This window comes from Anser brachyrhynchus, assembly GCF_964034855.1.
Source record: "Anser brachyrhynchus genome assembly, chromosome: 11".
Classification (NCBI taxonomy): domain Eukaryota; kingdom Metazoa; phylum Chordata; class Aves; order Anseriformes; family Anatidae; genus Anser; species Anser brachyrhynchus.
In genome coordinates this window covers 9,715,276-9,734,087 of record NC_137706.1, presented here as the reverse complement: position 1 = coordinate 9,734,087, position 18,812 = coordinate 9,715,276, and the positions used below count along the sequence as shown (strand labels likewise).

At 66.9% G+C, this 18,812-nt stretch overlaps 4 protein-coding genes across 7 annotated transcripts; 2 read left to right on the top strand and 2 right to left on the bottom strand.

Annotated features, from left to right (window-relative positions):
• Positions 1–129: 129 nt before the first annotated feature.
• On the bottom strand, positions 130–3,281 carry MPI (mannose phosphate isomerase). Its single transcript, XM_080607792.1, has 8 exons — positions 3,129–3,281; positions 2,886–3,013; positions 2,583–2,783; positions 2,362–2,503; positions 2,099–2,281; positions 1,664–1,837; positions 1,343–1,551; positions 130–785 (listed from the first exon to the last, which is right to left on the bottom strand). The coding sequence occupies exons 1-8, from the start codon at positions 3,142–3,144 to the stop codon at positions 567–569; spliced, it is 1,272 nt and encodes a 423-aa protein (XP_080463918.1). The 5' UTR covers positions 3,145–3,281; the 3' UTR covers positions 130–566.
• Positions 3,282–3,585: 304 nt separating this feature from the next.
• On the top strand, positions 3,586–10,975 carry SCAMP2 (secretory carrier membrane protein 2). Its single transcript, XM_080607793.1, has 9 exons — positions 3,586–3,750; positions 4,783–4,863; positions 5,446–5,535; positions 5,752–5,869; positions 6,341–6,469; positions 6,992–7,151; positions 7,602–7,703; positions 9,020–9,137; positions 9,274–10,975. Exons 1-9 carry the CDS (start codon positions 3,694–3,696, stop codon positions 9,418–9,420), a joined length of 1,002 nt encoding a protein of 333 aa, XP_080463919.1. The 5' UTR covers positions 3,586–3,693; the 3' UTR covers positions 9,421–10,975.
• Positions 10,976–11,143: 168 nt separating this feature from the next.
• ULK3 (unc-51 like kinase 3) lies at positions 11,144–14,964 on the top strand. 3 transcript variants are annotated; one of them, XM_080607791.1, is made up of 16 exons: positions 11,144–11,305; positions 11,425–11,562; positions 11,702–11,822; positions 11,983–12,087; positions 12,166–12,309; positions 12,531–12,613; positions 12,687–12,842; positions 12,925–13,030; positions 13,251–13,291; positions 13,405–13,507; positions 13,606–13,670; positions 13,783–13,861; positions 13,930–13,970; positions 14,051–14,098; positions 14,177–14,231; positions 14,348–14,964. In XM_080607791.1, exons 1-16 carry the CDS (start codon positions 11,204–11,206, stop codon positions 14,362–14,364), a joined length of 1,404 nt encoding a protein of 467 aa, XP_080463917.1. In that variant the 5' UTR covers positions 11,144–11,203; the 3' UTR covers positions 14,365–14,964. The 3 variants fall into 3 exon arrangements, with proteins under 3 accessions (XP_080463917.1, XP_080463916.1, XP_080463915.1); XM_080607790.1 differs by having other exon boundaries at positions 11,422–11,562; positions 13,933–13,970; XM_080607789.1 differs by having other exon boundaries at positions 11,422–11,562.
• A 1,114-nt stretch (positions 14,965–16,078) lies between these two features.
• CPLX3 (complexin 3) lies at positions 16,079–18,804 on the bottom strand. 2 transcript variants are annotated; one of them, XM_080607803.1, is made up of 4 exons: positions 18,460–18,804; positions 17,529–17,671; positions 17,146–17,233; positions 16,079–16,312 (listed from the first exon to the last, which is right to left on the bottom strand). In XM_080607803.1, exons 2-4 carry the CDS (start codon positions 17,666–17,668, stop codon positions 16,088–16,090), a joined length of 453 nt encoding a protein of 150 aa, XP_080463929.1. In that variant the 5' UTR covers positions 17,669–17,671; positions 18,460–18,804; the 3' UTR covers positions 16,079–16,087. The 2 variants fall into 2 exon arrangements, with proteins under 2 accessions (XP_080463929.1, XP_080463928.1); XM_080607802.1 differs by lacking the exon at positions 18,460–18,804 and having other exon boundaries at positions 17,529–17,810.
• Between the last annotated feature and the right edge of the window lie 8 nt (positions 18,805–18,812).

Below are 18,812 nucleotides of genomic sequence, written 5' to 3'. Positions count from 1 at the left end.
CTTCCCGCTCCCTCCCCACATCCATTTGCTTTCCCCACGGGTGGGGAAGGGGGGACTCGAGGGGGGGACCCAATTTGGGGCCGGGGGAGGCAGCAGGGACACCCCCCCCGGCCCCGCACGCAGCGCTGAGGACAAAATCACCACTTTATTGGTAGCACCAGTCACCCCCGGACCCCCAGGCCCAGCACCCCATAAGCCCCCCGTGGGGACAGGGACGCCCAGCACCACCTGAGGCTGACCCAACGCCTCCTGCCCCCTGGGACAGCCTCAGCGAGCGTCACATTGGCAGGGGTAAGCAGCAGTCCCGAGGGGAACCCCAAAACCCCGGAGCCCCGCAGCAGCCCCACGCCGCAGGGCGTTAGCAGCACCGGTGAGGGCCGTGGCGCCAGGGGGACACGGCCCCCCCGCGTCCCAAAAAGTCACCTCAGGAGGCGCAGGGTGGGCGCCCAGCTGCTTCTTTCACGAAACCGGGGGTGGGTGGCTTTGGGATTCACTTTGGGGGCGACTTCCAAGCGATGGGCCAGGACTACTTTGGTTTCTATCTACTGCGGGGCGTCGAGGTGGGCTCAGAGGAGGCAGCAGGCTCGGAAGAGCAGCATCCCGTCGGGCGAGGAGAGGCGCAGGGAGATGCTCTCGTTGGCGGAGACGAAGAGCACGGAGCCGCGGCGCAGGGCCATTTCGGAGGCGGCGGCCGTGGAGGTGCCCACGGCCGTGCCCTGCACCACCAGCAGGATGCTGGCCGAGTCCACGGCAGAGACGAGGTACAGCTTGATGGAGGAGGGAATCTGCAACGGGAGCGGCCGCCGCCGCTCGGGTCTCTGCGGCTTCCCTCCTCCTTCGGCCCCCTCCCCGCAGACCCCATCGCCCTCCTCATCCTCCGCACGCCCAGGGCACCTTGGGCAGCCGAGCAAGAAGAACTTGGGGTGGAGAGGAGCTCGTGGCACTGCCCGGGGTGACACGGGTGTCCCCAGCACGCTCCTCCTCCCCGTGCCACCAGCGAACCCGCGCCAAGAAACCAAGAGGCCAAACTGGGAGGCTGAGGAGCTGCGGCGGCCCCCTCCCCGGGGGTGGTTATGGCCAGGCCGGGTGGGCTTTGGGCAGCCTGGGCTCGGGGGGCAGGAACTGGGTGGGCCTTAGGGTCCCTTCCCACCCAGCCCGCTCCACGCCCTACAAAGGACAGCCAGGACGCGGCGTCCCTTGCGCAGGCGGGTGCCACAGCCCCAAACCACGCCAAGCACAGCCCAGCAGAAAAGCTGAGCAACCCCGGGATGCTCCTGCCCCACCGGCTCCGGCCCAGCGGTGCCAGCAGCTCGCTTTTCCCTGCAGCCCCAAACGGCCTCACCTCTATTCTCATCAGCGTGAAGTCGGGCACGGGCGGGTCGTAGAGGAAGACGCTGGGGTCCAGCGGGCTCTGCACGGCCGGGAAGATCTTGGAGCTGCTGGGCGCCGGCGTGTAGTTGAGCATCTCGCACAGGGTGAGCACGTCGATGAACTTGGGGGTGAGGCCGGCGCGCACCGTGTTGTCCGAGCACGCCATGCACTCCACGCAGTCTGCGGGGACCGGGGCGTCAGCGCCGCCTGCATGGTGCTGGGCCCCCTGCACGGTGCTGGGCCCCCCGCATGGAGCCGTGCCCCCCCCCACGGAGCCGTGCCCTGCGCTCACCTCCCTGCAGGTAGGCGTGGGGCTCGTTGGCCGCCAGGAACATGGCCTCCCCGGGCTCCAGCCTCACCAGGTTGAGGAAGTAGATGGCGAAGCAGCCGATGTCCCCCGGGAACTGGGAGTGCAGGCGCAGCAGCAGGTCCCCGTTGCTCCCCGACGTGTCCTGCCCTTCGGCCGCTGCCAGGGGAGCGCCGTGGGGCTCGGTGGGGGCTCGACTCAGCCTCCCCATCCCAGCCTCCCCACCCTGATCTCCCCATTCTGGCCTCCCCGTCCCAGTCTCCCCATCCTGGCCTCCCCGTCTTGGCCTCCCCATCCCGGCCTCCAGCGTGGCTCCCCCACCCCCCAGCCCCCAATATGGGGCTTTCCCCAGACCCTTTCCCCCCTCTCCAGCCCCCCCTCCTTGCCCGAACGAGGCCCGGGAGGTTTTTTCTCGGCCACCTTCTCGGGAAATCCTCTGCACCAGGGTGTTGAGCTGGTCGACGAAGCACTTCTTCTCGCTCTTCATCAGCCGGGTGAAGCAGACCCGCAGGGCGGCCGAGACGCCGCGGGGGTCGTGGCTGGCGCTGCGCTCCAGCTGCTCCGCCGCCACCTCGCCCACCAGCGCCCGCAGCTCGGGGACGGCTGCCCCGGGGGGACGGGGCCGTCAGCGGTGCCACGGGGACGGGCTCCGTCCCCTTCTTCCCCCCTTCCCAAAGGCTTACCCCGCAGGAACGAGGCGATCTCCTCGACGGGTCGGAAGCCGCACAAGCCCTCGAAGGGGGTGAGCGCGATGGCCATCTCGGGCTTGTGGTTGGCGTCGGGGTAGTGCTGGGGGAACTGGGCGTGCAGCTTGGCCGCCAGCTCCTGCCGAGGGGACAGCGGTGGGGGCGGTGTCCCTGAGGGCGTGCGGGGAGCCCCCCCGGTGCCGCCGGGACGTGCCTACCTTGTTGGGGTGCGCCTGGATGGAGAGGGCGGAGCGGACCGAGAGCACCTTGAAGAGGAAGGGCAGGCGGCCCTGGAAGGCGTCCTTCACCTTGGCGCCCAGGCAGGCGGGGTTATCCGCGATCCAGCGCCCCAGCGTCTTCTGGGGGATGCGGTTGTCCCGGATCGCGGCGTCGCCTTTGGGGTGGGCGCCCATCCACAGCTGGGGGGGGACGGGACGGGATTTGGGCTGAGTCACCCGCTGCGGGGCGACACCGGGCGGACGGACAGACGGACGGATGTACGGACGGAGGGGGGGACTCACCTCGGCGTAGGGCTGCTCGGGGTCGATGTGCGCCGTGGGGTCGCCGCTGGCCACCAGCTGGGCCACCTCGCTCTGCAGCCCCAGCTTGCCCCACGAGTAGTTCTGCACCGGGCAGGCCAGCGGGAACACTGCGGGACGGCGGCGCGGGGACACCCGTCAGCGGGCGGGCGGCCCCCAGCCCGGCCCCCAGCCCGGCCCCAGCCCGGCCCCGGGGGTCTCCCCGCGGGTGCCCCCGGCTCTCACCGCGGATCTCCGCCATGGCCGTGCCGCCCGGTGCCGCTCCCCGGCGCCTCCCCCCGCCGGGCGGGGCAGCGCCCTACGCCCGCCCCATAGCGGCCATCGGGGGCGCGCCGCGGGGGGGGACGGGCGGAGGCTGCGAGGGGGCGGCGGGGCCGGGGGGCGCTGCGGGGGCGCCTGTGGGGGCTGCTCGGGGGGGTGCCCGCCCGTGGGGGGCGCTGCGGGGCGCTGCGGGGCGCTATGGGGCGCTATGGGGCGCTATGGGGCGCTATGGGGCGCTATGGGGCGCTATGGGGCGCGCTGCGGGACGCGGCTCCCCGCAGGGCTCGGCGCGCCCCCGCGCCGCCAGGCCACGCCCCCCGCCTCCAGACCACGCCCCCTCGCCTGAAGCCACGCCCCCGTCCCGCCGTTGTGACGTCACGCGGGAGAAGGGCGTCGCCCCGCCCCGCGGAAGGAGGGGGTCACGTGGGTGGGGAGTGCGGCGCGTGCGCGCTGGCGCTCCCGGAAGTGTCGGCGCGGCGGCGGCGGCCGGGGCGGGAGCGCGGAGCGGAGCGGGGCGGGGAGCGCCGCCATGGCGGGTTTCGACACCAACCCGTTCGCGGACCCGGTGGACGTGAACCCCTTCCAGGTGCGCGCCGCGCCCCCCCTTCCCCCCGCTCCCCGTTCCCCCCCTATCCCCGAGCCGCCGGGCCGCGGCGCTGAGTGGCAGCCCACCGGCTAATAGCCGCGCCGCTCCGGCGCCTCGCAGCCAATCACCGCGCGGGGGCGGGACGTGGGGGGGGTGTGCGCTGCCGGTAGGGTCCGGTGCCCCCCGGGGTCCGGCGCCGTTTGGGTCCCCCCGGGAGCCGCAGCCCAGCAGCGGAGTTCCGGGGCCGCCGCTGCCCCTCGGAGGGGGGCGATTTGGGGGAAAAAAGGGCGAGTTTGGGGCTGGGGGCACCGGGGGAGGCTCTGGGTGGGCAGCCCGGTCTTAACAGCAGGGCAGGGCCGTGAGGTGCTCTGCCTAATTAGCAGTAGGGCTAATTGATTTCGCACCCTGTGGGCCCTGCTGGCGGCCCTGCCCCTGAGGGGAGCCTGGCGGGGCCCGCTGGGGGCTGCGGCCCCAAAACCCCGGGGTTTAACCTGAAACAGCGCTTTTTTGTGTGGGGGTGGGGCCGTCCTGCCCCCGGGGTGATCCCCGGGCAGGGAGGTGGCAGTCGCTCACCTGCAGCCTGCCCCCCGCCCGCAGCAGGGACAAAAATTGGGGTATTTTAGCTCTGGCTGCCTGCCCGCCTACCCAGGCTGTTCCCCGTGCCGGCAGGAGGACCCGTGAGTGCCCCGAGGTTCCCTGATCACTGGGAGAGGAGCGCTGCAGCTTGGAAACTGCTGCTTAAAATCCGCGGCTGCAAAGCAGGGACCTTCCCGCGGGGAGCTCAGCGCGCGGGGAAAGCAGCTGCAGGTTGGGGGGGGAAAGGCGCCCTCAGTGCGGGTGCAGGGATCCTTTCGTCCAGGACCAGGCCGTTTGGTGGAGCTGCTGCGAGTGCACGTAAAAAGAAAATAGGCTGTTAACGATAAATAGGCTGCGTAACTGTTCCCAGGTAAAAAAAAGAGGCTGGGAGGCAGAGCAGGTGACGTGTGAGCTGATGTCTGGTACTGATTGCTCTCTCCTCTTTCTGTTTTTCAGGACCCCTCGGTGACACAGCTCACAAACACAAGCCAGAGCGGCTTGGATGAGTTCAATCCCTTCTCGGAGAGCTCCCAGCTGGTGCGTGTGCCTGCTCCGGGCGTCGTGGCGGTGCCTGTAGCGCTTTAGGATATCCCCTGGCAGTACAGCATAAAGGGAAATAAAAGCAAGGCACGCACAGCTGGTTTCCCCACGGACACTGCGAGCACTGAAGCCCCCAGCTGGAGCTCTGTGCTCGCATGCAGCAGTTTCTCATGGGGTGGCTCCTGGTAAAGCCACGTGAAGTGTGAGGGGAAGGTGTTTTGTGGTAGGCCACATCGGTATTTGTCTGGTCTGCGGGCCGGGAGCCGAGCTGATGTCACTCGTGGATCGCTATGAGAACTTCAGCCTTATTTCCTGGCTGCTGCCACGTGTGATGTGGGGAAAAGGAGAAGAGGAAACCGGGATAAAAATAATTCTTGCAGCTTAAACAGCCGATGGGGATCCCTTCTGGGTTCTCTTGTGCCCACAGTCCTTGGGCACCGCTTCCCCAGGCGGGGCGTTAGGCAGCGAGTGCGTTCCCGAGAGCACACTGGTGCCTCCTGCTCCTCGTGGCAGTGCTAAAACTTGAGAATCCTTCCCCGAAAGAAGCAGCCCGTCACTGTGTTCCCTTATCCCTTGCAGACAAATGCAGCGCGGACGACGCCGGCCACGCAGCCTGCCGGCCACTCGCAGCCCGCCGTGCTGCAGACCTCGGTGGAGCCCACCCCGCAGGTGAGGCACCGCCCCCGGCGAGCCCGAGCCAGCTCCTGCTATGCGCGGGGGCGTGCGGGAGCAGCGGGGGACGGGGTCCTGGCTGCGGGAGCTGCGCCCTGCCCTGTGAGCTGGCGTTTGTACCACCCTGGGGCTGCTGAATCGCCTTCGCTTCCCTTCCGTGTGGCTCGCCTCGGGCAGGGAAGGGCTTTTGACCTTTCTCTCCCCCTCTTTCAGGCTGTGGCTGCAGCAGCACAGGCCGGGCTGCTTCAGCAGCAGGCGGAACTCGAGAGGAAGGCGGCCGAGCTGGAGAAGAAGGAGAGGGAGCTGCAGAGTAACGCCGCCAGCATTAACCGTGAGTAGGAGTGTGACCACCACGCTCCCAGGGACGCCTGGGCTGCTCTGTTTGGCAGCGCGGCCGCTGGCAGGGGCGGGTTTGGCCTGTCCAGGGGTGGTGTTCTCCTGCCTCGTGCCCCGGGGCCGTACCCGTCCTCCCACGGCCCGCAGCCCGGCTGCCCCTGAGGGCTGGGCAGGAAAGGGGCTCCGAGGTGAGCTGCTGGGGGCCAGCCCTGGCTTTCTGGCAAGGCTTTCTTAGGGGGAAACGCTGTTTTGCTCTGGCTGACCTCGATTTCAGACGGTTGTGGTGCCGAGTGGTGATGGCTGTGGTGGTTTGTCATGGGGAGTTCTGCTCAAGCCTCGTTCCTCGCCGAGACCGAGCCGCTCCCGGGGCTGTAACATCAGCAGATCCGAGCGGCTCCTTGTAAATGACGGCACGCTGATAAACCTGTGGGTGGGTGCAGAGCTCCTCTGTCCTTCCCTCCCGCAGCGAGGCAGAACAACTGGCCGCCCCTTCCCAGGAAGTGCCCCATCAAGCCCTGCTTCTACCAGGATTTCTCCGCAGACATCCCGGCCGACTACCAGCGGATATGCAAGATGCTGTATTACTTGTGGATGCGTGAGTAATGCCTTCAGCTGCAATAAAAGCTCTCTCTGAGAAGTTCCTGTATCAAATGCCGCCCTTTGTCCTACAGTGAGTGCCGTGGGTGTTGTCGGCAAGGGTCAAGCGGTGCCTCTCCTCCTTTATTTTTTTAAGTGGAGGCAGATGCGAAGGGCTGAAGGCTTTTGCTTTGGGAACAGCTTGTTCACAACAGAGTTTTGGTCATTGTTTAAAGGAGGCTGTACAGCCTGAGGCTCTGAGCGGTGGTGGGTAGCGCACTTAGAGACCAGGTGCAAAACAGTCTGAGCTGCGTTCCTCAGTTCCGAAAGGATTTCAGACGTGTCTGCAAGCAGCAGGGCCGGGTGAGGGTCTCAGGTTAAGTCCCACTTTCCTTTCCGTGGAAGAAAAGAAATCAGATGGCCCCAGAACTGTCACATCTGCAGAGCTATGTGTCTTCAGCAAGGGCCGAGAAGTGCTCGGAGGGGTTTGGGAGATGGCCGAGGGTTTACAGCTGCTTCTCCTCTCTCCTGTCCCGCGCAGTGCACTCGGTTACCCTGCTCCTGAACCTGCTCGCTTGCCTGGCGTGGTTCACGGTCCAGACGGAAAGAGGAGTAGACTTTGGTCTCTCAATCCTGTGGTTTGTTTTATTCACTCCTTGTGCCTTCCTCTGCTGGTACCGGCCGATTTACAAGGCTTTCAGGCAAGTACTCGTCTCCTCTGTAACGGGCACGTGGCTTCTGCTGGGGGGAGCCGGGGTTTGTCTGCTCCACGAGTGTGTTGCCTGTGGGATTTTTCCAGCTCTTCGCATCACTGAATAGATCAAACCCACTTGTTCCTGAACGTATCTGAAAAATCTGATGGAACTTGCTCGTGGTGCTCCTTTTTCACCGTGAAATCTGAGCCTGGCCAGCGCAGGGCCCTGCTGCTTCTTAGCTTTTAAGAAAACGCGTTGAGAAAATGCGGCGCTGCGATACGCAGCGGGCACGTTGTAAACCGCACGGCTGCGCGAATTCCTTCTGAAATCACCTCCCCTCGGCAGCCTTCCCCTGGAGGAAGCGGATCGCCGAAGTGGTTTTCCTCCTCTCAGAGGAGGGAATCTGTCCAGGGATCAGGTCCCTGGTTTTCACTCCTGCTGCCGTCTCTCCTGCAGGTCTGACAGCTCCTTCAGCTTCTTCGTCTTCTTTTTCATCTTCTTCTGCCAAATCGCAATCTACATCATCCAGGCTGTCGGCATTCCTGGCTGGGGAGACAGGTAAGGCGCCTGAACGAGCTGCTGGGGCGCAGCCCTGCCCTCGTGCTGCTTCTCACCAGGGCTGCGGCTGCTAGGAGCTCGGGGCCCGTGGCTGCTCCCTTTTTGACAGCTCCGTTCTTCCTCCCGCGCCTCTCGCCTGGCGCGCGGCGCTGGCAGGTCTCAGCTGGGCCCTTCCTCTCCCAGACTTGAAGGCGTGCGTGGAACCTCCCAGACCTATTCTGCAGTTCTTTCCCTTAGCGTTTTGTGTCCCTGTGTGGTGCTGAGCCCCTGGTGCTGGCCGTGTCTGCCTTGTCTCCGAGTGGAGGCCGAGGAATCTGGGACCCACTGGATGTGGCTCAGCCCCGTGCAGCTGCTCCCAGCCTGATTCCGGCCCCAAACCCTTCCTGAATTTCTCCTGAGCGTGGTCATGCGCTGCCAGCGGGCTGTGCTTCAAAAACCTACAAGAAAACTCCCCAAAAAAGGGTTTCCCCTCGTCCCTTCTTGGTGCCACCCCCCAGAAGGACGAGCCCAGGCTCCCTGGTCAACCCCCTGCCCAAAGCCGCACGTTCCCTCCCCTACCCGCGCTGGCTGCGGGCAGATCCCCGAGCTCCTGCTGGGGAAGAAGAGGCAGGAGGTTCACAGCCAGCGCCTTCCCCCCGCGGGGCAGCCTTCGGGAGCTGCGTGCCGTGGAAGCTCTCGCTATTTTTGCCCGCTGCCTGCAGAGCAGCTCACGGGCAGAGCTGTCCCCGCGCAGCCGTGGGGGCCGGGCAGGGGGCGCAGCATTTTGGGTCAGAGCTCCAGCTCCGTTTCCTCGAGCCAGGCAGCGTGGTTATTTTTGGCCGTGGTCACGGTGTTGCGTTTCTGCTGCTTTTCAATGCGCTGGGAGCCGCACAGCACATCGAGCGAGCCCAGCTGTCCCCTTTGGTCCCCTCTCTCCTGCACGTGGGTGAGCACTCGGAGAGGTTCCTCGCTCTGGCACTGCAGGAGGGCGCTGGGAGCGAGGCGTCTTGGTGGCTTTGCCCACTGATAAGCACCGATAACTCCCCGAGTCCTCCCTGCCCCTTCCCCGCAGCCGCTGCCAGTTCCCAGGAAGCTTTTTTTGTAGCTTTTCCTTCACTCCTTCCTCTCCTTCCCCCTCCTCACTCTCGCGGAGGTGACACGTAGCTCTGGGCTCCAGGTCTGGCAGCCTCCCTCTCCGTTTCCCAACGCACCAGCCTCCCTTCCCCTTGCTCGGCTGAATTTGGAGGTGTTTGGGGGAGCCGCTCGGTTTCTGGCAGCACCGAGGGCACTCTCGGGGCCGGGGGGGGCCGTGCTCACCCCCCTGCTCTCCCTTGCAGCGGCTGGATCGCGGCGCTGTCTGAGCTGCACGGGAACCTGGCCGTGGCCGTCATCATGATGGTGGTGGCGGCGTTCTTCACGCTCTGCGCCGTCCTCTCGCTCTTCCTCCTGAAGCAGGTGAGTTCCTCGCAGGGCTGGGGACAGCTCAGGACCGTTGTGGGGCAGCCCTGGGTGGGGATTGCTCGGCTGGGGGGGCAGCGAGGCCGGTGCGCGTCCCGCAGGCTGATGTTTTTCCCCCTGCTCCCTTTCCCAGGTGCATTCCCTGTATCGCCGCACGGGCGCCAGCTTCCAGAGGGCCCAGGAGGAGTTTTCCCAAGGCATCCTCACCAACAGGAGCTTCCAGAACGCAGCGGCCGGGGCGGCCTCCTCGGCCGCGCATGGAGCTTTCCGGGGGAATTAGCCCCTCGGGGGGCCGCCCCCGCCTCGCCTCCCCTCCCCTCCCGCCATCGCCCTGACCTCCATTTTCTAACGATGCACTTTCCGTGGGTACCATGTTAGCTCTGTGACGCCGACTCCAGATGAGGAGAGGTCTGGTTTAGCTTCAGCTGGCCCGGGTTTATCACGGTTTGTTTTCCCTGGCCTGCTCGGGGGCGCGGGGAGCGGAGGAGACGTCTCTGCCGGGCGTCCGCCTCCTGCCCTCCCCTGGCTGCAGCAGGGGGGCGAGGAGAAGCAGGTTTTTTGATTTTACTTTCTCTCTTCTATCGGCCTTTGCTCTGAACAACTTGATTATCTGCTGGTTTTTTGGGGGGGTTTTGTAACTCGCGTGTAGTCTGTCGTTGATTTTAAGAGCGGAAGCTGTACCTTCGGGTTACCACACTTAACACGATGCTGCATTTCCACCTCCCACGTGCTCGGCCTCCCGACGGCGTGGCACAAGCAAAAACCTGGGGGCAGGTGGGGTCGGGGAGGAGCGGGATCTTCCCCTCGTCCTTCCCCCGTCGCAGATCTGCCTCTGCTTCCGTGGGGATCCCGCGGCCGACATCCCCTGGGGGTCCCGTGCCCTCTCCCCAGCACCCAGGGCCCCAGGCACGGCGAGAGAAGGGAGCTGAGCCTTCCCCCAGCCTTAACCTGGGGGAGGGAGCGAGGAGGGGGCTTGTTTCGCTCCCCGGCCCCGTTTGGAGCGGCAGCACCGGAGCTTTGGGGGGGAAAGGTGCGGGACTGCGTGTCGTGGGGGAGAGGCAGACCTCGTCCAGGCTGCTGCGTCCTGCCCCGGGCTCACAGCGCCGCTGCTGCCTGCCCCAGCCTCCTCACTTGCCTCCTGCCAGCCTGGAGGCGCGGACGGATCTCCCTGCAGGGACAGCTCCCGTTTTATTTAATTTTACCTGGGAAAGAACTCGTTTGATGCCTGTTTTGCTCTAAAGCTGTGTCCCTGGGGCGTGCAGCGGGGAGATGGCAGGACCCCTCCTGCCGGGTGGGTCCTGGGGCCATGCTCCCCCCCGGCCCCTTTCCGCGTGTCCCCAGATGTTGCAGGGATTTGGGGCTTCCCCTTGCAAGCTCCCCGTTGCCCCCAGATTCTCCAAAATCTGCAGCTTTGAGACTAAAGCTGCTGCTTGTGGCACGTGAGGTGTGGGCCTGCTGGGGGCTTGCTGCTGGGTTTGGGGGGGGTCTGTCAAGCTGGGGGGCTGGGCAGCCGTGCGGTGAGTGCTTTTTGGGGGGCAAAAGGGGAAGAGCAGAGGTGCTTGAGACCCTCGAGGCTTTGATTTCTGCCGTGATGATGGGGACGGAGAATTATCCCTGCTGGGAAACCGCTCCCCCTGCTCCCTGGGGGGATTGGGTTTGTTTTTCCTGGGTGATAAAAATCTGGAATTTTTGTAAGAGGAAAACAAAACAAAACAAAAAAAACACCACCGACCAACCCCTTTCTTGTGTATTTTCCCCTTTTTCCTTGTCTGATCTTTCCTCGTAACAATCAATAAACGACGCGTCACGTTAAACGCTTTAAAAAAAAAACAAAATAATTAAAAAGTGCTTAAAAAAAAGATTAAAAAATGATAAAAAAAATTTAAAAAAAGAAAAGATAAAAAAAAAAAAAAAAGGTGCTTATAACAGATAAATAAAGAAAGAGCCGCCCGGAGAGCGGCCGGGCCCGCCCCTTCCTGCCGGGGGCGGTGGGGCCGAGGCGGAGCCGGAACCGGGCGGCGGCGGGGAGCGGGGGGGGGGCCCCGGGGGGGGCCGGGGGAGGCATGGCCAGGGCCGGCTGCGCCCCTCCGCGCCTCGACGGCTTCGTGCTCACCGAGCGCCTGGGCACCGGCACCTACGCCACGGTGTACAAGGCGTACGGCAAGGTGCGGGGGGGTCCCCGCTTGGGTCCCTCGGGGTGGGGGTGGGGGGGTCCCCGCCTGGGGGGGGTCCCCGAGGGGGCGCGGAGGGGTCGCGGCTGCAGGGTGGCCTCTCCGGGCAGAAGGACACGCGCGAGGTGGTGGCCGTCAAGTGCGTGAGCAAGAGGAGCCTCAACCGGGCGTCGGTGGAGAACCTGCTGACCGAGATCGAGATCCTCAAAACCATCCGGCACCCGCACGTCGTGGAGCTCAAGGACTTCCAGGTGGGGCTGGGGGCTTCGCTGGGGGGCGCGCCGAGGGGCGCCGCGGTCCCCTGGGGGCACGCTGTGGTCCCCCGGGTGCTGGAGGCCGGGGGACGCGGTGGGGGCGGCCTCCGGTGAGCCTCCGCCGCCCGCCGTGCAGTGGGACAGCGAGCACATCTACCTGATCATGGAGTTCTGCGCCGGGGGGGACCTCTCCCGCTTCATCCGCACGCGGCGCCTGCTGCCCGAGAAGGTGGCGCGCGTCTTCCTCCAGCAGCTGGGTGAGGACCTCCTCCTCCTCATCCTCATCCTCATCCTCCTCGTCCTCCTTGTCGTCCTCCTCCTCATCCTCCTGCTCTTCATCCTCCTCCTGGGGGAGGCGCAGGGCTTTGGGGACTTTTCGGGGACCTGCCGCCCCACCTGCCCCCCTCGCCCCCCCAGCCTGCGCCCTCAAGTTCCTCCACGACCACAACATCTCCCACCTGGACCTCAAGCCGCAGAACATCCTGCTGAGCGCCCCGGACAACCCCCAGCTGAAGCTGGCAGGTGGGTCCGCAGCCCCGTCTCCCCCCGGGGGGGGCACACAGCGGGTACCCCCCGGTACCCCACACTCTCCCCCCGCAGATTTCGGCTTCGCGCAGTACATGTCGCCCTGGGACGAGCAGCACGTGCTGCGGGGCTCCCCGCTCTACATGGCCCCCGAGATGGTGTGCCGCCAGCAGTACGACGCCCGCGTGGACCTCTGGTCGGTGGGCGTCATCCTCTACGGTGGGTCCCCCCCCCGCGCCCCCCCAGCACCTCGGCACCCCCCCAGGGCCCGGCTGTCCCCATCCCAAGTCGGGGGGCAGCCCCACGGTGACGTCCAGCAGCCCACGGGGCCGGCACCGTCAAGCCCTCGGCTCGGTGGCCCCTTGCTGGGACCTGGGGGGGATTTAAGATTTAGGGGGTGCCCCCCAAAGCGACCCCCCCCCACGCTGCCTTCCTCGCAGAGGCGCTTTTTGGGCGGCCCCCCTTCGCCTCGCGGTCGTTCGCCGAGCTGGAGGAGAAGATCCGCAGCGACCGAGCCGTCGAGGTGACCTGCGGGGTGGCGCGGCCGCCGGGCCGGGGGGGCAGCGGGTCGGCCTCACCCCCCCTTCCCCCCCCAGCTGCCCAGCCGGCCCCCGCTGTCCCCGGGGTGCCGGGACCTCCTGCGACGCCTCCTGGAGAGGGACCCCCGGCAGCGCATCTCCTTTGAGGACTTCTTCGCCCACCCCTTCGTGGACATGGAGCACGTGCCCGGCCCTGAGAGCTTCCCGAAGGCGGTGAGCGGGGCTGGCCCCGGGGGGGGGGCAGCAGTGGGGTGCGGTGGGACCGAGCCCCGAGCCCCGTCTGCCCCCTCCGCAGACCGACCTGGTGGTGGAGGCAGTGAAGAAGGACCAGGAAGGGGATGCGAGCGCTGCGCTCGCGCTCTACTGCAAAGCCCTCGAGTATTTTGTGCCTGCCCTGCGCTGTGAGTGCCCCGGGGGGCTGCGGGGGGCCCGGGCTGGGCCATGGGGTGGCCGTGGAGGAGCAGGGGGAGCTGAGACGTGGTGCTGGGGGGCTTCAGTCAAGGGAGGGGGGACGTGGAAGGGGCTGGAGCTCGCCTGGTTTGGGTGCAGGATCAGTCCCGCTGGTGCTTGGCACCCCCCGGCCCAGACCTCGGGGACCCCTGACCCCTTCTTTGCCCCCAGATGAAAGCGACCCCCGCCGCAAAGAGGCCATCCGGGCAAAGGTGAGCGCGGGGAGCCTGGGCTGGGGAAGGGCCGGGGCACCCCATCCTATCTGGGGGGTGCTCCCGTCACCCCAAAGCCCCGGGGGGGCTGCTTCACCCCGCCCCCCCCGCAGGTGGGGCAGTACATCTCGCGGGCAGAGGAGCTGAAGGCGCTGGTCACCTCCGACAGCAGGAGCCTCCTGCGGCAGGGGAGCCCTGCCAGGGAGGTCCTCAAAGGTGGCGTTTTTTGGGGGGGGGGCGTTGCAGGGAACCGGCCCCCGGGGGGTTGGCAGCGGGGAGGAGGGCTGAGGGCGCCCCGAAATGTCTCCCTGCAGAGCTGGCCAAGGACAAGCCGCGGCTCTGTGCTGCGCTGGAGGTGGCGGCAGCGGCCATGGCGAGGGTGAGTCCTGGATTTTGGGGTGCCAGCACCCCTGGGGCGGCAGGGAGGGGGCGATCCCGGGGGGAGAAGGAGCTCCCGGAGCATCCCTGGAGGTACCGGGGGTCTCTTGCAGGAGGAGGACGGCCGAGACGACGGCGACGCCTTGGAGCTCTACCAGCAGAGCCTGGGCGAGCTGCTGCTGCTGCTGGCCGGTGAGTGCCGGGGGGGCCGCGGGGGGCCGCATCCTGCACCCCGCTGACGCCGCCTCTGCCCTCTCCAGCAGAGCCCGCGGGGAGGAGACGGGAGCTGCTCCACGCCGAGGTGAGCCCCAAAACCTGCCCCTAAACCCCGCTCACCCCCCGGGCGCCGCCCTGACAGGCTCCCCTCTGTCTGCCCGCCAGGTGCAGACCCTGATGGCCCGAGCCGAGTACCTGAAGGAGCAGATCAAGGTACGGCCGCCTCGGGGGGGGGGCTCCAGGGGGCTGCGGGGGGGCCGGGGGCTGGCACACACTCCTCTGCCCTTGCAGGTGCGGGAGGCGCAGTCCTTGGGCAAGGAGGCGCTGGCAGAGTCCGTCCGGAGCTGTGAGTCCCCAGACCCTCCGGGCAGGGGGGGGGCTGTGGCCACAGCCCCCCGAGTGACCGCATGCCCCCCCCGTGTCCCCCCCGTGTCCCCCCCCGTGTCCCCCTGTCCCCCCCAGCCTGCACCTTGCAGTGACGCCGGGGACGAGGCCAGGCGCTGGCAGCGGGAGGCGTCCCTGCCGCGACCGTCTGCTGCCCTGCCCTGCCCTGCCCTGCCCGCGGCGGGCGGCTTATTCCACCCCAGTTCCTCCGCTGGCTGCGCGTTTGGGCGCCCGATGCTGCTGCTGCGTGCAGGCTCTTGCGTGCACGGCCCGGAAAAAATAATATATAAAAAAAATAGACACACACACAGAAAACCATCCTATCTGCGCCGGAGGCGTTGGCGCGGGCACCGAGCGCGCTGCTCGCCCGTGCCACGGGCCGCTGCCCGCTCCCAGCCTGCGTCGTCGCGCGGCGAGCAACGCCAGGAGCAGGGCTCGCCTTCAGGGAAACGCCGGCGCAGACCCCGGCCCCGCACAGCGCTCCCTCCCCGGGGGCAGGATCCGGCCCCGCGTGCGCCGCGCTCCGTGGGGACGCCCGAAAACCCTCGTCCCTCGGGGCCGTCCCCAGCTGCAGTCGCTCTGTGGCCGCGGGGGGGGTCTGCCGGCCCTGCGGGGCGGGGGCCTCGTCTCCGAAATCTGCTGCGTTTCAAGGGAATGTAATTTATTGCCTCGAATAAATACTTTTTTGGGGGTTTCTCCAAGTGGCTTATTCCGTGCCGCCGCTTTTGGGGGTCGATGCTCGGGGTGGCCCCACGGGTCCCCCGGGCGGCGACCTCTCTCCGAGGCCGTTCTGCGGGATTGTTTTTATCGTTACCATTCGGAGCAGCGATTATATCCCCGGGCTTTAAAGAGCTTCCAAGCCTGCCGCCCTCCCCGCGCTGCCATCCATCACGTTCGCCTTCACGCTCTGCCGAAGACGCGGCCGGATCCGGAGCCCTGTCCCCCTCGGCAGGACGTGGTCTGCAGCGGGGTCACCCCAAATCTCTTTGTGGGGTTCGCAGCGACTGGGGGGCTGCCTCGGCCCCTCGCAGCCCCAGCTCGCAGTGGCTCCGGGTTCAAAGGAGGGCTGGGGGGAGCTGGGATTTTTGCCCCCCCCTCCAGGTTTTAAGGTGCTGCCCCCAAAGCCTCTTACGCATGGGGAAGCGGAGACGCGGAGTGCTGCCGCGCGAGCCCCTTCATCCCATTGTCCCTCCCCGCAGCATCCGTGGGGAGATTTAACGGGCCACAAAAAGGAAAAAAAAAAAAAAAAACCAAACCCAACGAAACCAAGCCTGCGGTGGGGATCCCCCTGGCCCTTCCGCCCCTGTAACAGCTGCTCGTTTAAGGCTCTGTCCTTCCGTCCCCAGCGCTGGGACGCCCTTCACTTCTCCCACAGCACCGAGGGAGCGCAGCGAGCAGTGCACAGAGAGCTCCCGGGCTTTATTCCGGCGGTGCCGCGGCACGGGGACAGCACGGTAGGTGTGGACACTCGGCGGAGCACAGAGCACGACCACATCACGACGGGCACAGAGGCGACTTTCCCTACACACAGGTCGCTTTTCCCCCCTTCTCCGGTGGGTCCCAGCCCGAGGGACGGGGGGCGCGAGGCCACCCCTTTGCTGTGTCCTCAGACCGCACCGAAACCTCCTCCTCCCCCCCCAAAAAAAACACAACCACAGCACGCACGGGGACACCGGCACGGACGGAGCAGGGGGGTCTGGGGCAGGGGCTCGGGGCTCAGGGGGGAGGACCCGGCTCACGCAGGGGGTGGTGGCGCCGGGGGGGGTCCCCAGCGGGACCCTTCGCTGCGAGGGAGAGGGGCAGGAGCCGTCAGCCGGGTCACATCACGGCACATTTCTCGGCCGACTGCTTCAGGTCCTCCAGCGTGGCCGAGGCTTTGTCCTTCAAGGAGTCCAGGTCCAGGTTCTGGATGTTGCTGAGCTGGCCGATGACGGAGTTCTTCTCCTCCTCCTCCTCGTTGTCCTGCTCGATCATCTTGGCCAGCTCCTTGGGCAGCTCCACGTCGCCGCCCACCAGCTGGATCTGGTTGTCGTCCGTTTCGTTCTGGAACAAGAAAGTCAGGGCAAGGCGGTGGTGGTGGGGACGGGACACCTCGAGCGTGAGGAAGCAGCAGAAGGATGGGGGCACGGAGCTGAACAAATCCCCGTTCCCCCCCGGGAGAAAATCTCCATCTCGTCTGCCTCGCTTCGCTTTGGCAGGAGAAAAATCCCCCGGCTGCTTACTTCCCGGTGCTGCAACGGGTGTAAGCAGCACTGGGGTGCTCCGTGCCAACAATACCCAAAAAAATGAACAATATCCCTTGGCCGAGCTGGCCTTCCCCGACTAAAATTAGCCCGGCTCCATTCAGAGCATTCCCCACCGAGGGGTTCGGAAAGGATCCGGCTCGACGCGGGGCTCGCAGGGGGAGAGGCGCTGGTGGCGGGTCCAAGAGCGGCTGAATTGACGCTGATTGAATTGTTGGGAGTGAATCGCTCGCGGGGCGGAAGGTCCAAAATAGGAATCCATCTCGGGAAACAAACGGGTGCCAAATAAGCCAGGAGCTGGCTAATCCAGCCGGGGGGGCGCAGCGCCGGCTCCGCGCGCAGCTGTGGGGCTGGGAGCCTGGCACGAGGGCGGCTCTGCCTGGCAGGGTGGGGGGGGGGCAAAAAGGAGGAATTGGGGGGCTGGGGGTGCATGGGGGGGTCCTGCCCTTGGGGTCGGGGGGCTGGTGGTGCTAGGGGGGCTGTAGGGCTGAGGGGAGGGAGGATTTTTTTTTAGGGGAACGGGCTTTGGGCTTTGGGATTTGTAGCCGAAGCCCCCCCGGGCGGTGCCCCCGGTGCGCCCCATCCCGGCCCCGCAGCGCGGGGGTCCCTGGGCCTGCCCCCCCGCGGCCGTACCTTGGGCAGCCGGTACTTGTCTCGGAAGTGGGACCTGAATGTGGCCCTCTCCGCCTTGCGCTGGGCAAACTGGGCATCTCTCTCCATCCTGCGAACCGCACGGGGCAGTTACCCCCAGCCGGGGCCCCCATCATCTCTACAACCCCCCCCAACCCAGGTACCCCCCATCCTCTCTGCAAAGCCCCGGTCCCCCCGCTTTCCTCCCCCCCACGGCACAGCCAGAAAGGAGAAAAAATCCCCGAGGAAGCGGATTAAGGGATTAGGGGGGGTTCATTAAGCAGCCTCCTGGCCCTGCCACCCCACCACTGTCTCCCCCCAGGCTCCCCATGCACAGGGAGCTTCGGGCCCCCCCATCCCATCCGTGTCCCCCCCCCAGCACTCACTTCTCCTCCACCAGCTGCCGCTGATACTCCTCGTACTCCTCACGGGTCATGCCCTGAGCCTCTGCCGGGGACTTCTCGCCCTCGCTCTTCTCCTCGCCGCCCAGGCCACCCGTCAGGTTCTTCAGCTGGCCCCCCACCATGCTCTTCACCATGAACGCCATGGCCGCGGGAATGGGGGGGGCGAGGAGGGGGGGTACGGGGGAGATGGGGTGCTCAGGGAACCGGGAGATGGGGGTACCAGGGAGAAGGGATGCTGGGGGATCAGGGAGGTGAGATGCTCAGGGGATCGGGAGATGTGGGTACCGGGGGTACCAGGGAGAAGGGATGCTGGGGGATCAGGGAGGTGAGATGCTCAGGGGATCGGGAGATGTGGGTACCGGGGCTACCGGGGAGGTGGGATGCTCAGGGAACTGGGAGATGCTGGTACCGGGGAGGGGGTGAGCTCAGGGAGCTGGGAGATGCAGGCAAGAGGCAGACTGGGGAGGTCGGATGCTCAGAAAACGAGGAGAAGTGGGTACCGGGGAGACGGGGAGCTCAGGGAACCGGGAGGTGTGGGTACCGGGGGTACCGGGGAGGTGGGATGCTCAGGGGACGGGGAGATGGGATGCTCAGGGGATCGGGAGATGTGGGTACCGGGGAGACGGGGAGCTTAGGGAACCGGGAGGTGCGGGTACAGGGGGTACCGGGGAGATGGGATGCTCAGGGGACGGGGAGATGGGATGCTCTGGGGACGGGGAGATGCGGGAACCGGGAGAACCGGGGAGGTCGGGTGCTCGGGGAACTTGGGAGGAGCGGGTCCCGGGGGTCCCGGAGAGACGGCAAGGTAAGGGAACCGGGGAGACGGGGTGCCGGGCTGGCCGGGAGCCCGAGGGAGCGCGGCTCCGGGGGCCGGAGGAGCACCGGGTGCCGGTGTGCCCGAGAACCGGCTTACCGGGGCGCCGAGCAGCGAGGTGCCGGGGGGCGAGCTGCGGGCTCGGGGGTGCCGGCGCTCGGCGGGGCCGCTCCGCTCCTCCCCGGGGCTGCCCGGGGAGCGGCGCCGGGGCTCGATCGGCTCCGGTGTGAGCTCGGCGGGGGCGCAGCCGCCTGCCCCCGGCCCCCCCCCGGCCCCCCCGACCGAGAGGCGGAGCCGCCGCCCCCCCGGCCCCGGGTGGAGGGAGGGGGGGCTCCGGGAAACTTCGCCCCGGGAAGGAGCCCCCCGAGCAGCCGGCCCGGGGGTGGATGGAAACTGCTCGTTCCCCCCCCGGCACGCTCCCCCCCACCCCGAGAATGTGCTTTTCTGATTCT

What these genes read in the sequence shown, in the direction of transcription:
- ULK3 (XM_080607789.1), top strand. Translation starts at nt 11,204, where the DNA reads ATGGCCAGGGCCGGCTGCGCCCCTCCGCGCCTCGACGGCTTCGTGCTC. An exon ending in TGGAGCTCAAGGACTTCCAG is followed by an intron (nt 11,563 to 11,701) that starts GTGGGGCTGGGG and finishes CCCGCCGTGCAG; the next exon opens with TGGGACAGCGAGCACATCTA. An exon ending in GCTGCTGCTGCTGCTGGCCG is followed by an intron (nt 13,862 to 13,929) that starts GTGAGTGCCGGG and finishes TGCCCTCTCCAG; the next exon opens with CAGAGCCCGCGGGGAGGAGA.
- MPI (XM_080607792.1), bottom strand. An exon ending in GATCGCCTCGTTCCTGCGGG is followed by an intron (nt 2,282 to 2,361) that starts GTAAGCCTTTGG and finishes CCCCCGGGGCAG; the next exon opens with CCGTCCCCGAGCTGCGGGCG. An exon ending in GCAGAGGATTTCCCGAGAAG is followed by an intron (nt 1,838 to 2,098) that starts GTGGCCGAGAAA and finishes CTCCCCTGGCAG; the next exon opens with CGGCCGAAGGGCAGGACACG.
- SCAMP2 (XM_080607793.1), top strand. Translation starts at nt 3,694, where the DNA reads ATGGCGGGTTTCGACACCAACCCGTTCGCGGACCCGGTGGACGTGAAC. An exon ending in TGGACGTGAACCCCTTCCAG is followed by an intron (nt 3,751 to 4,782) that starts GTGCGCGCCGCG and finishes TCTGTTTTTCAG; the next exon opens with GACCCCTCGGTGACACAGCT. An exon ending in GCTGTATTACTTGTGGATGC is followed by an intron (nt 6,470 to 6,991) that starts GTGAGTAATGCC and finishes TGTCCCGCGCAG; the next exon opens with TGCACTCGGTTACCCTGCTC.
- CPLX3 (XM_080607802.1), bottom strand. Translation starts at nt 17,689, where the DNA reads ATGGCGTTCATGGTGAAGAGCATGGTGGGGGGCCAGCTGAAGAACCTG. An exon ending in CGGCAGCTGGTGGAGGAGAA is followed by an intron (nt 17,234 to 17,528) that starts GTGAGTGCTGGG and finishes TGCGGTTCGCAG; the next exon opens with GATGGAGAGAGATGCCCAGT. An exon ending in ACAAGTACCGGCTGCCCAAG is followed by an intron (nt 16,313 to 17,145) that starts GTACGGCCGCGG and finishes TTCTTGTTCCAG; the next exon opens with AACGAAACGGACGACAACCA.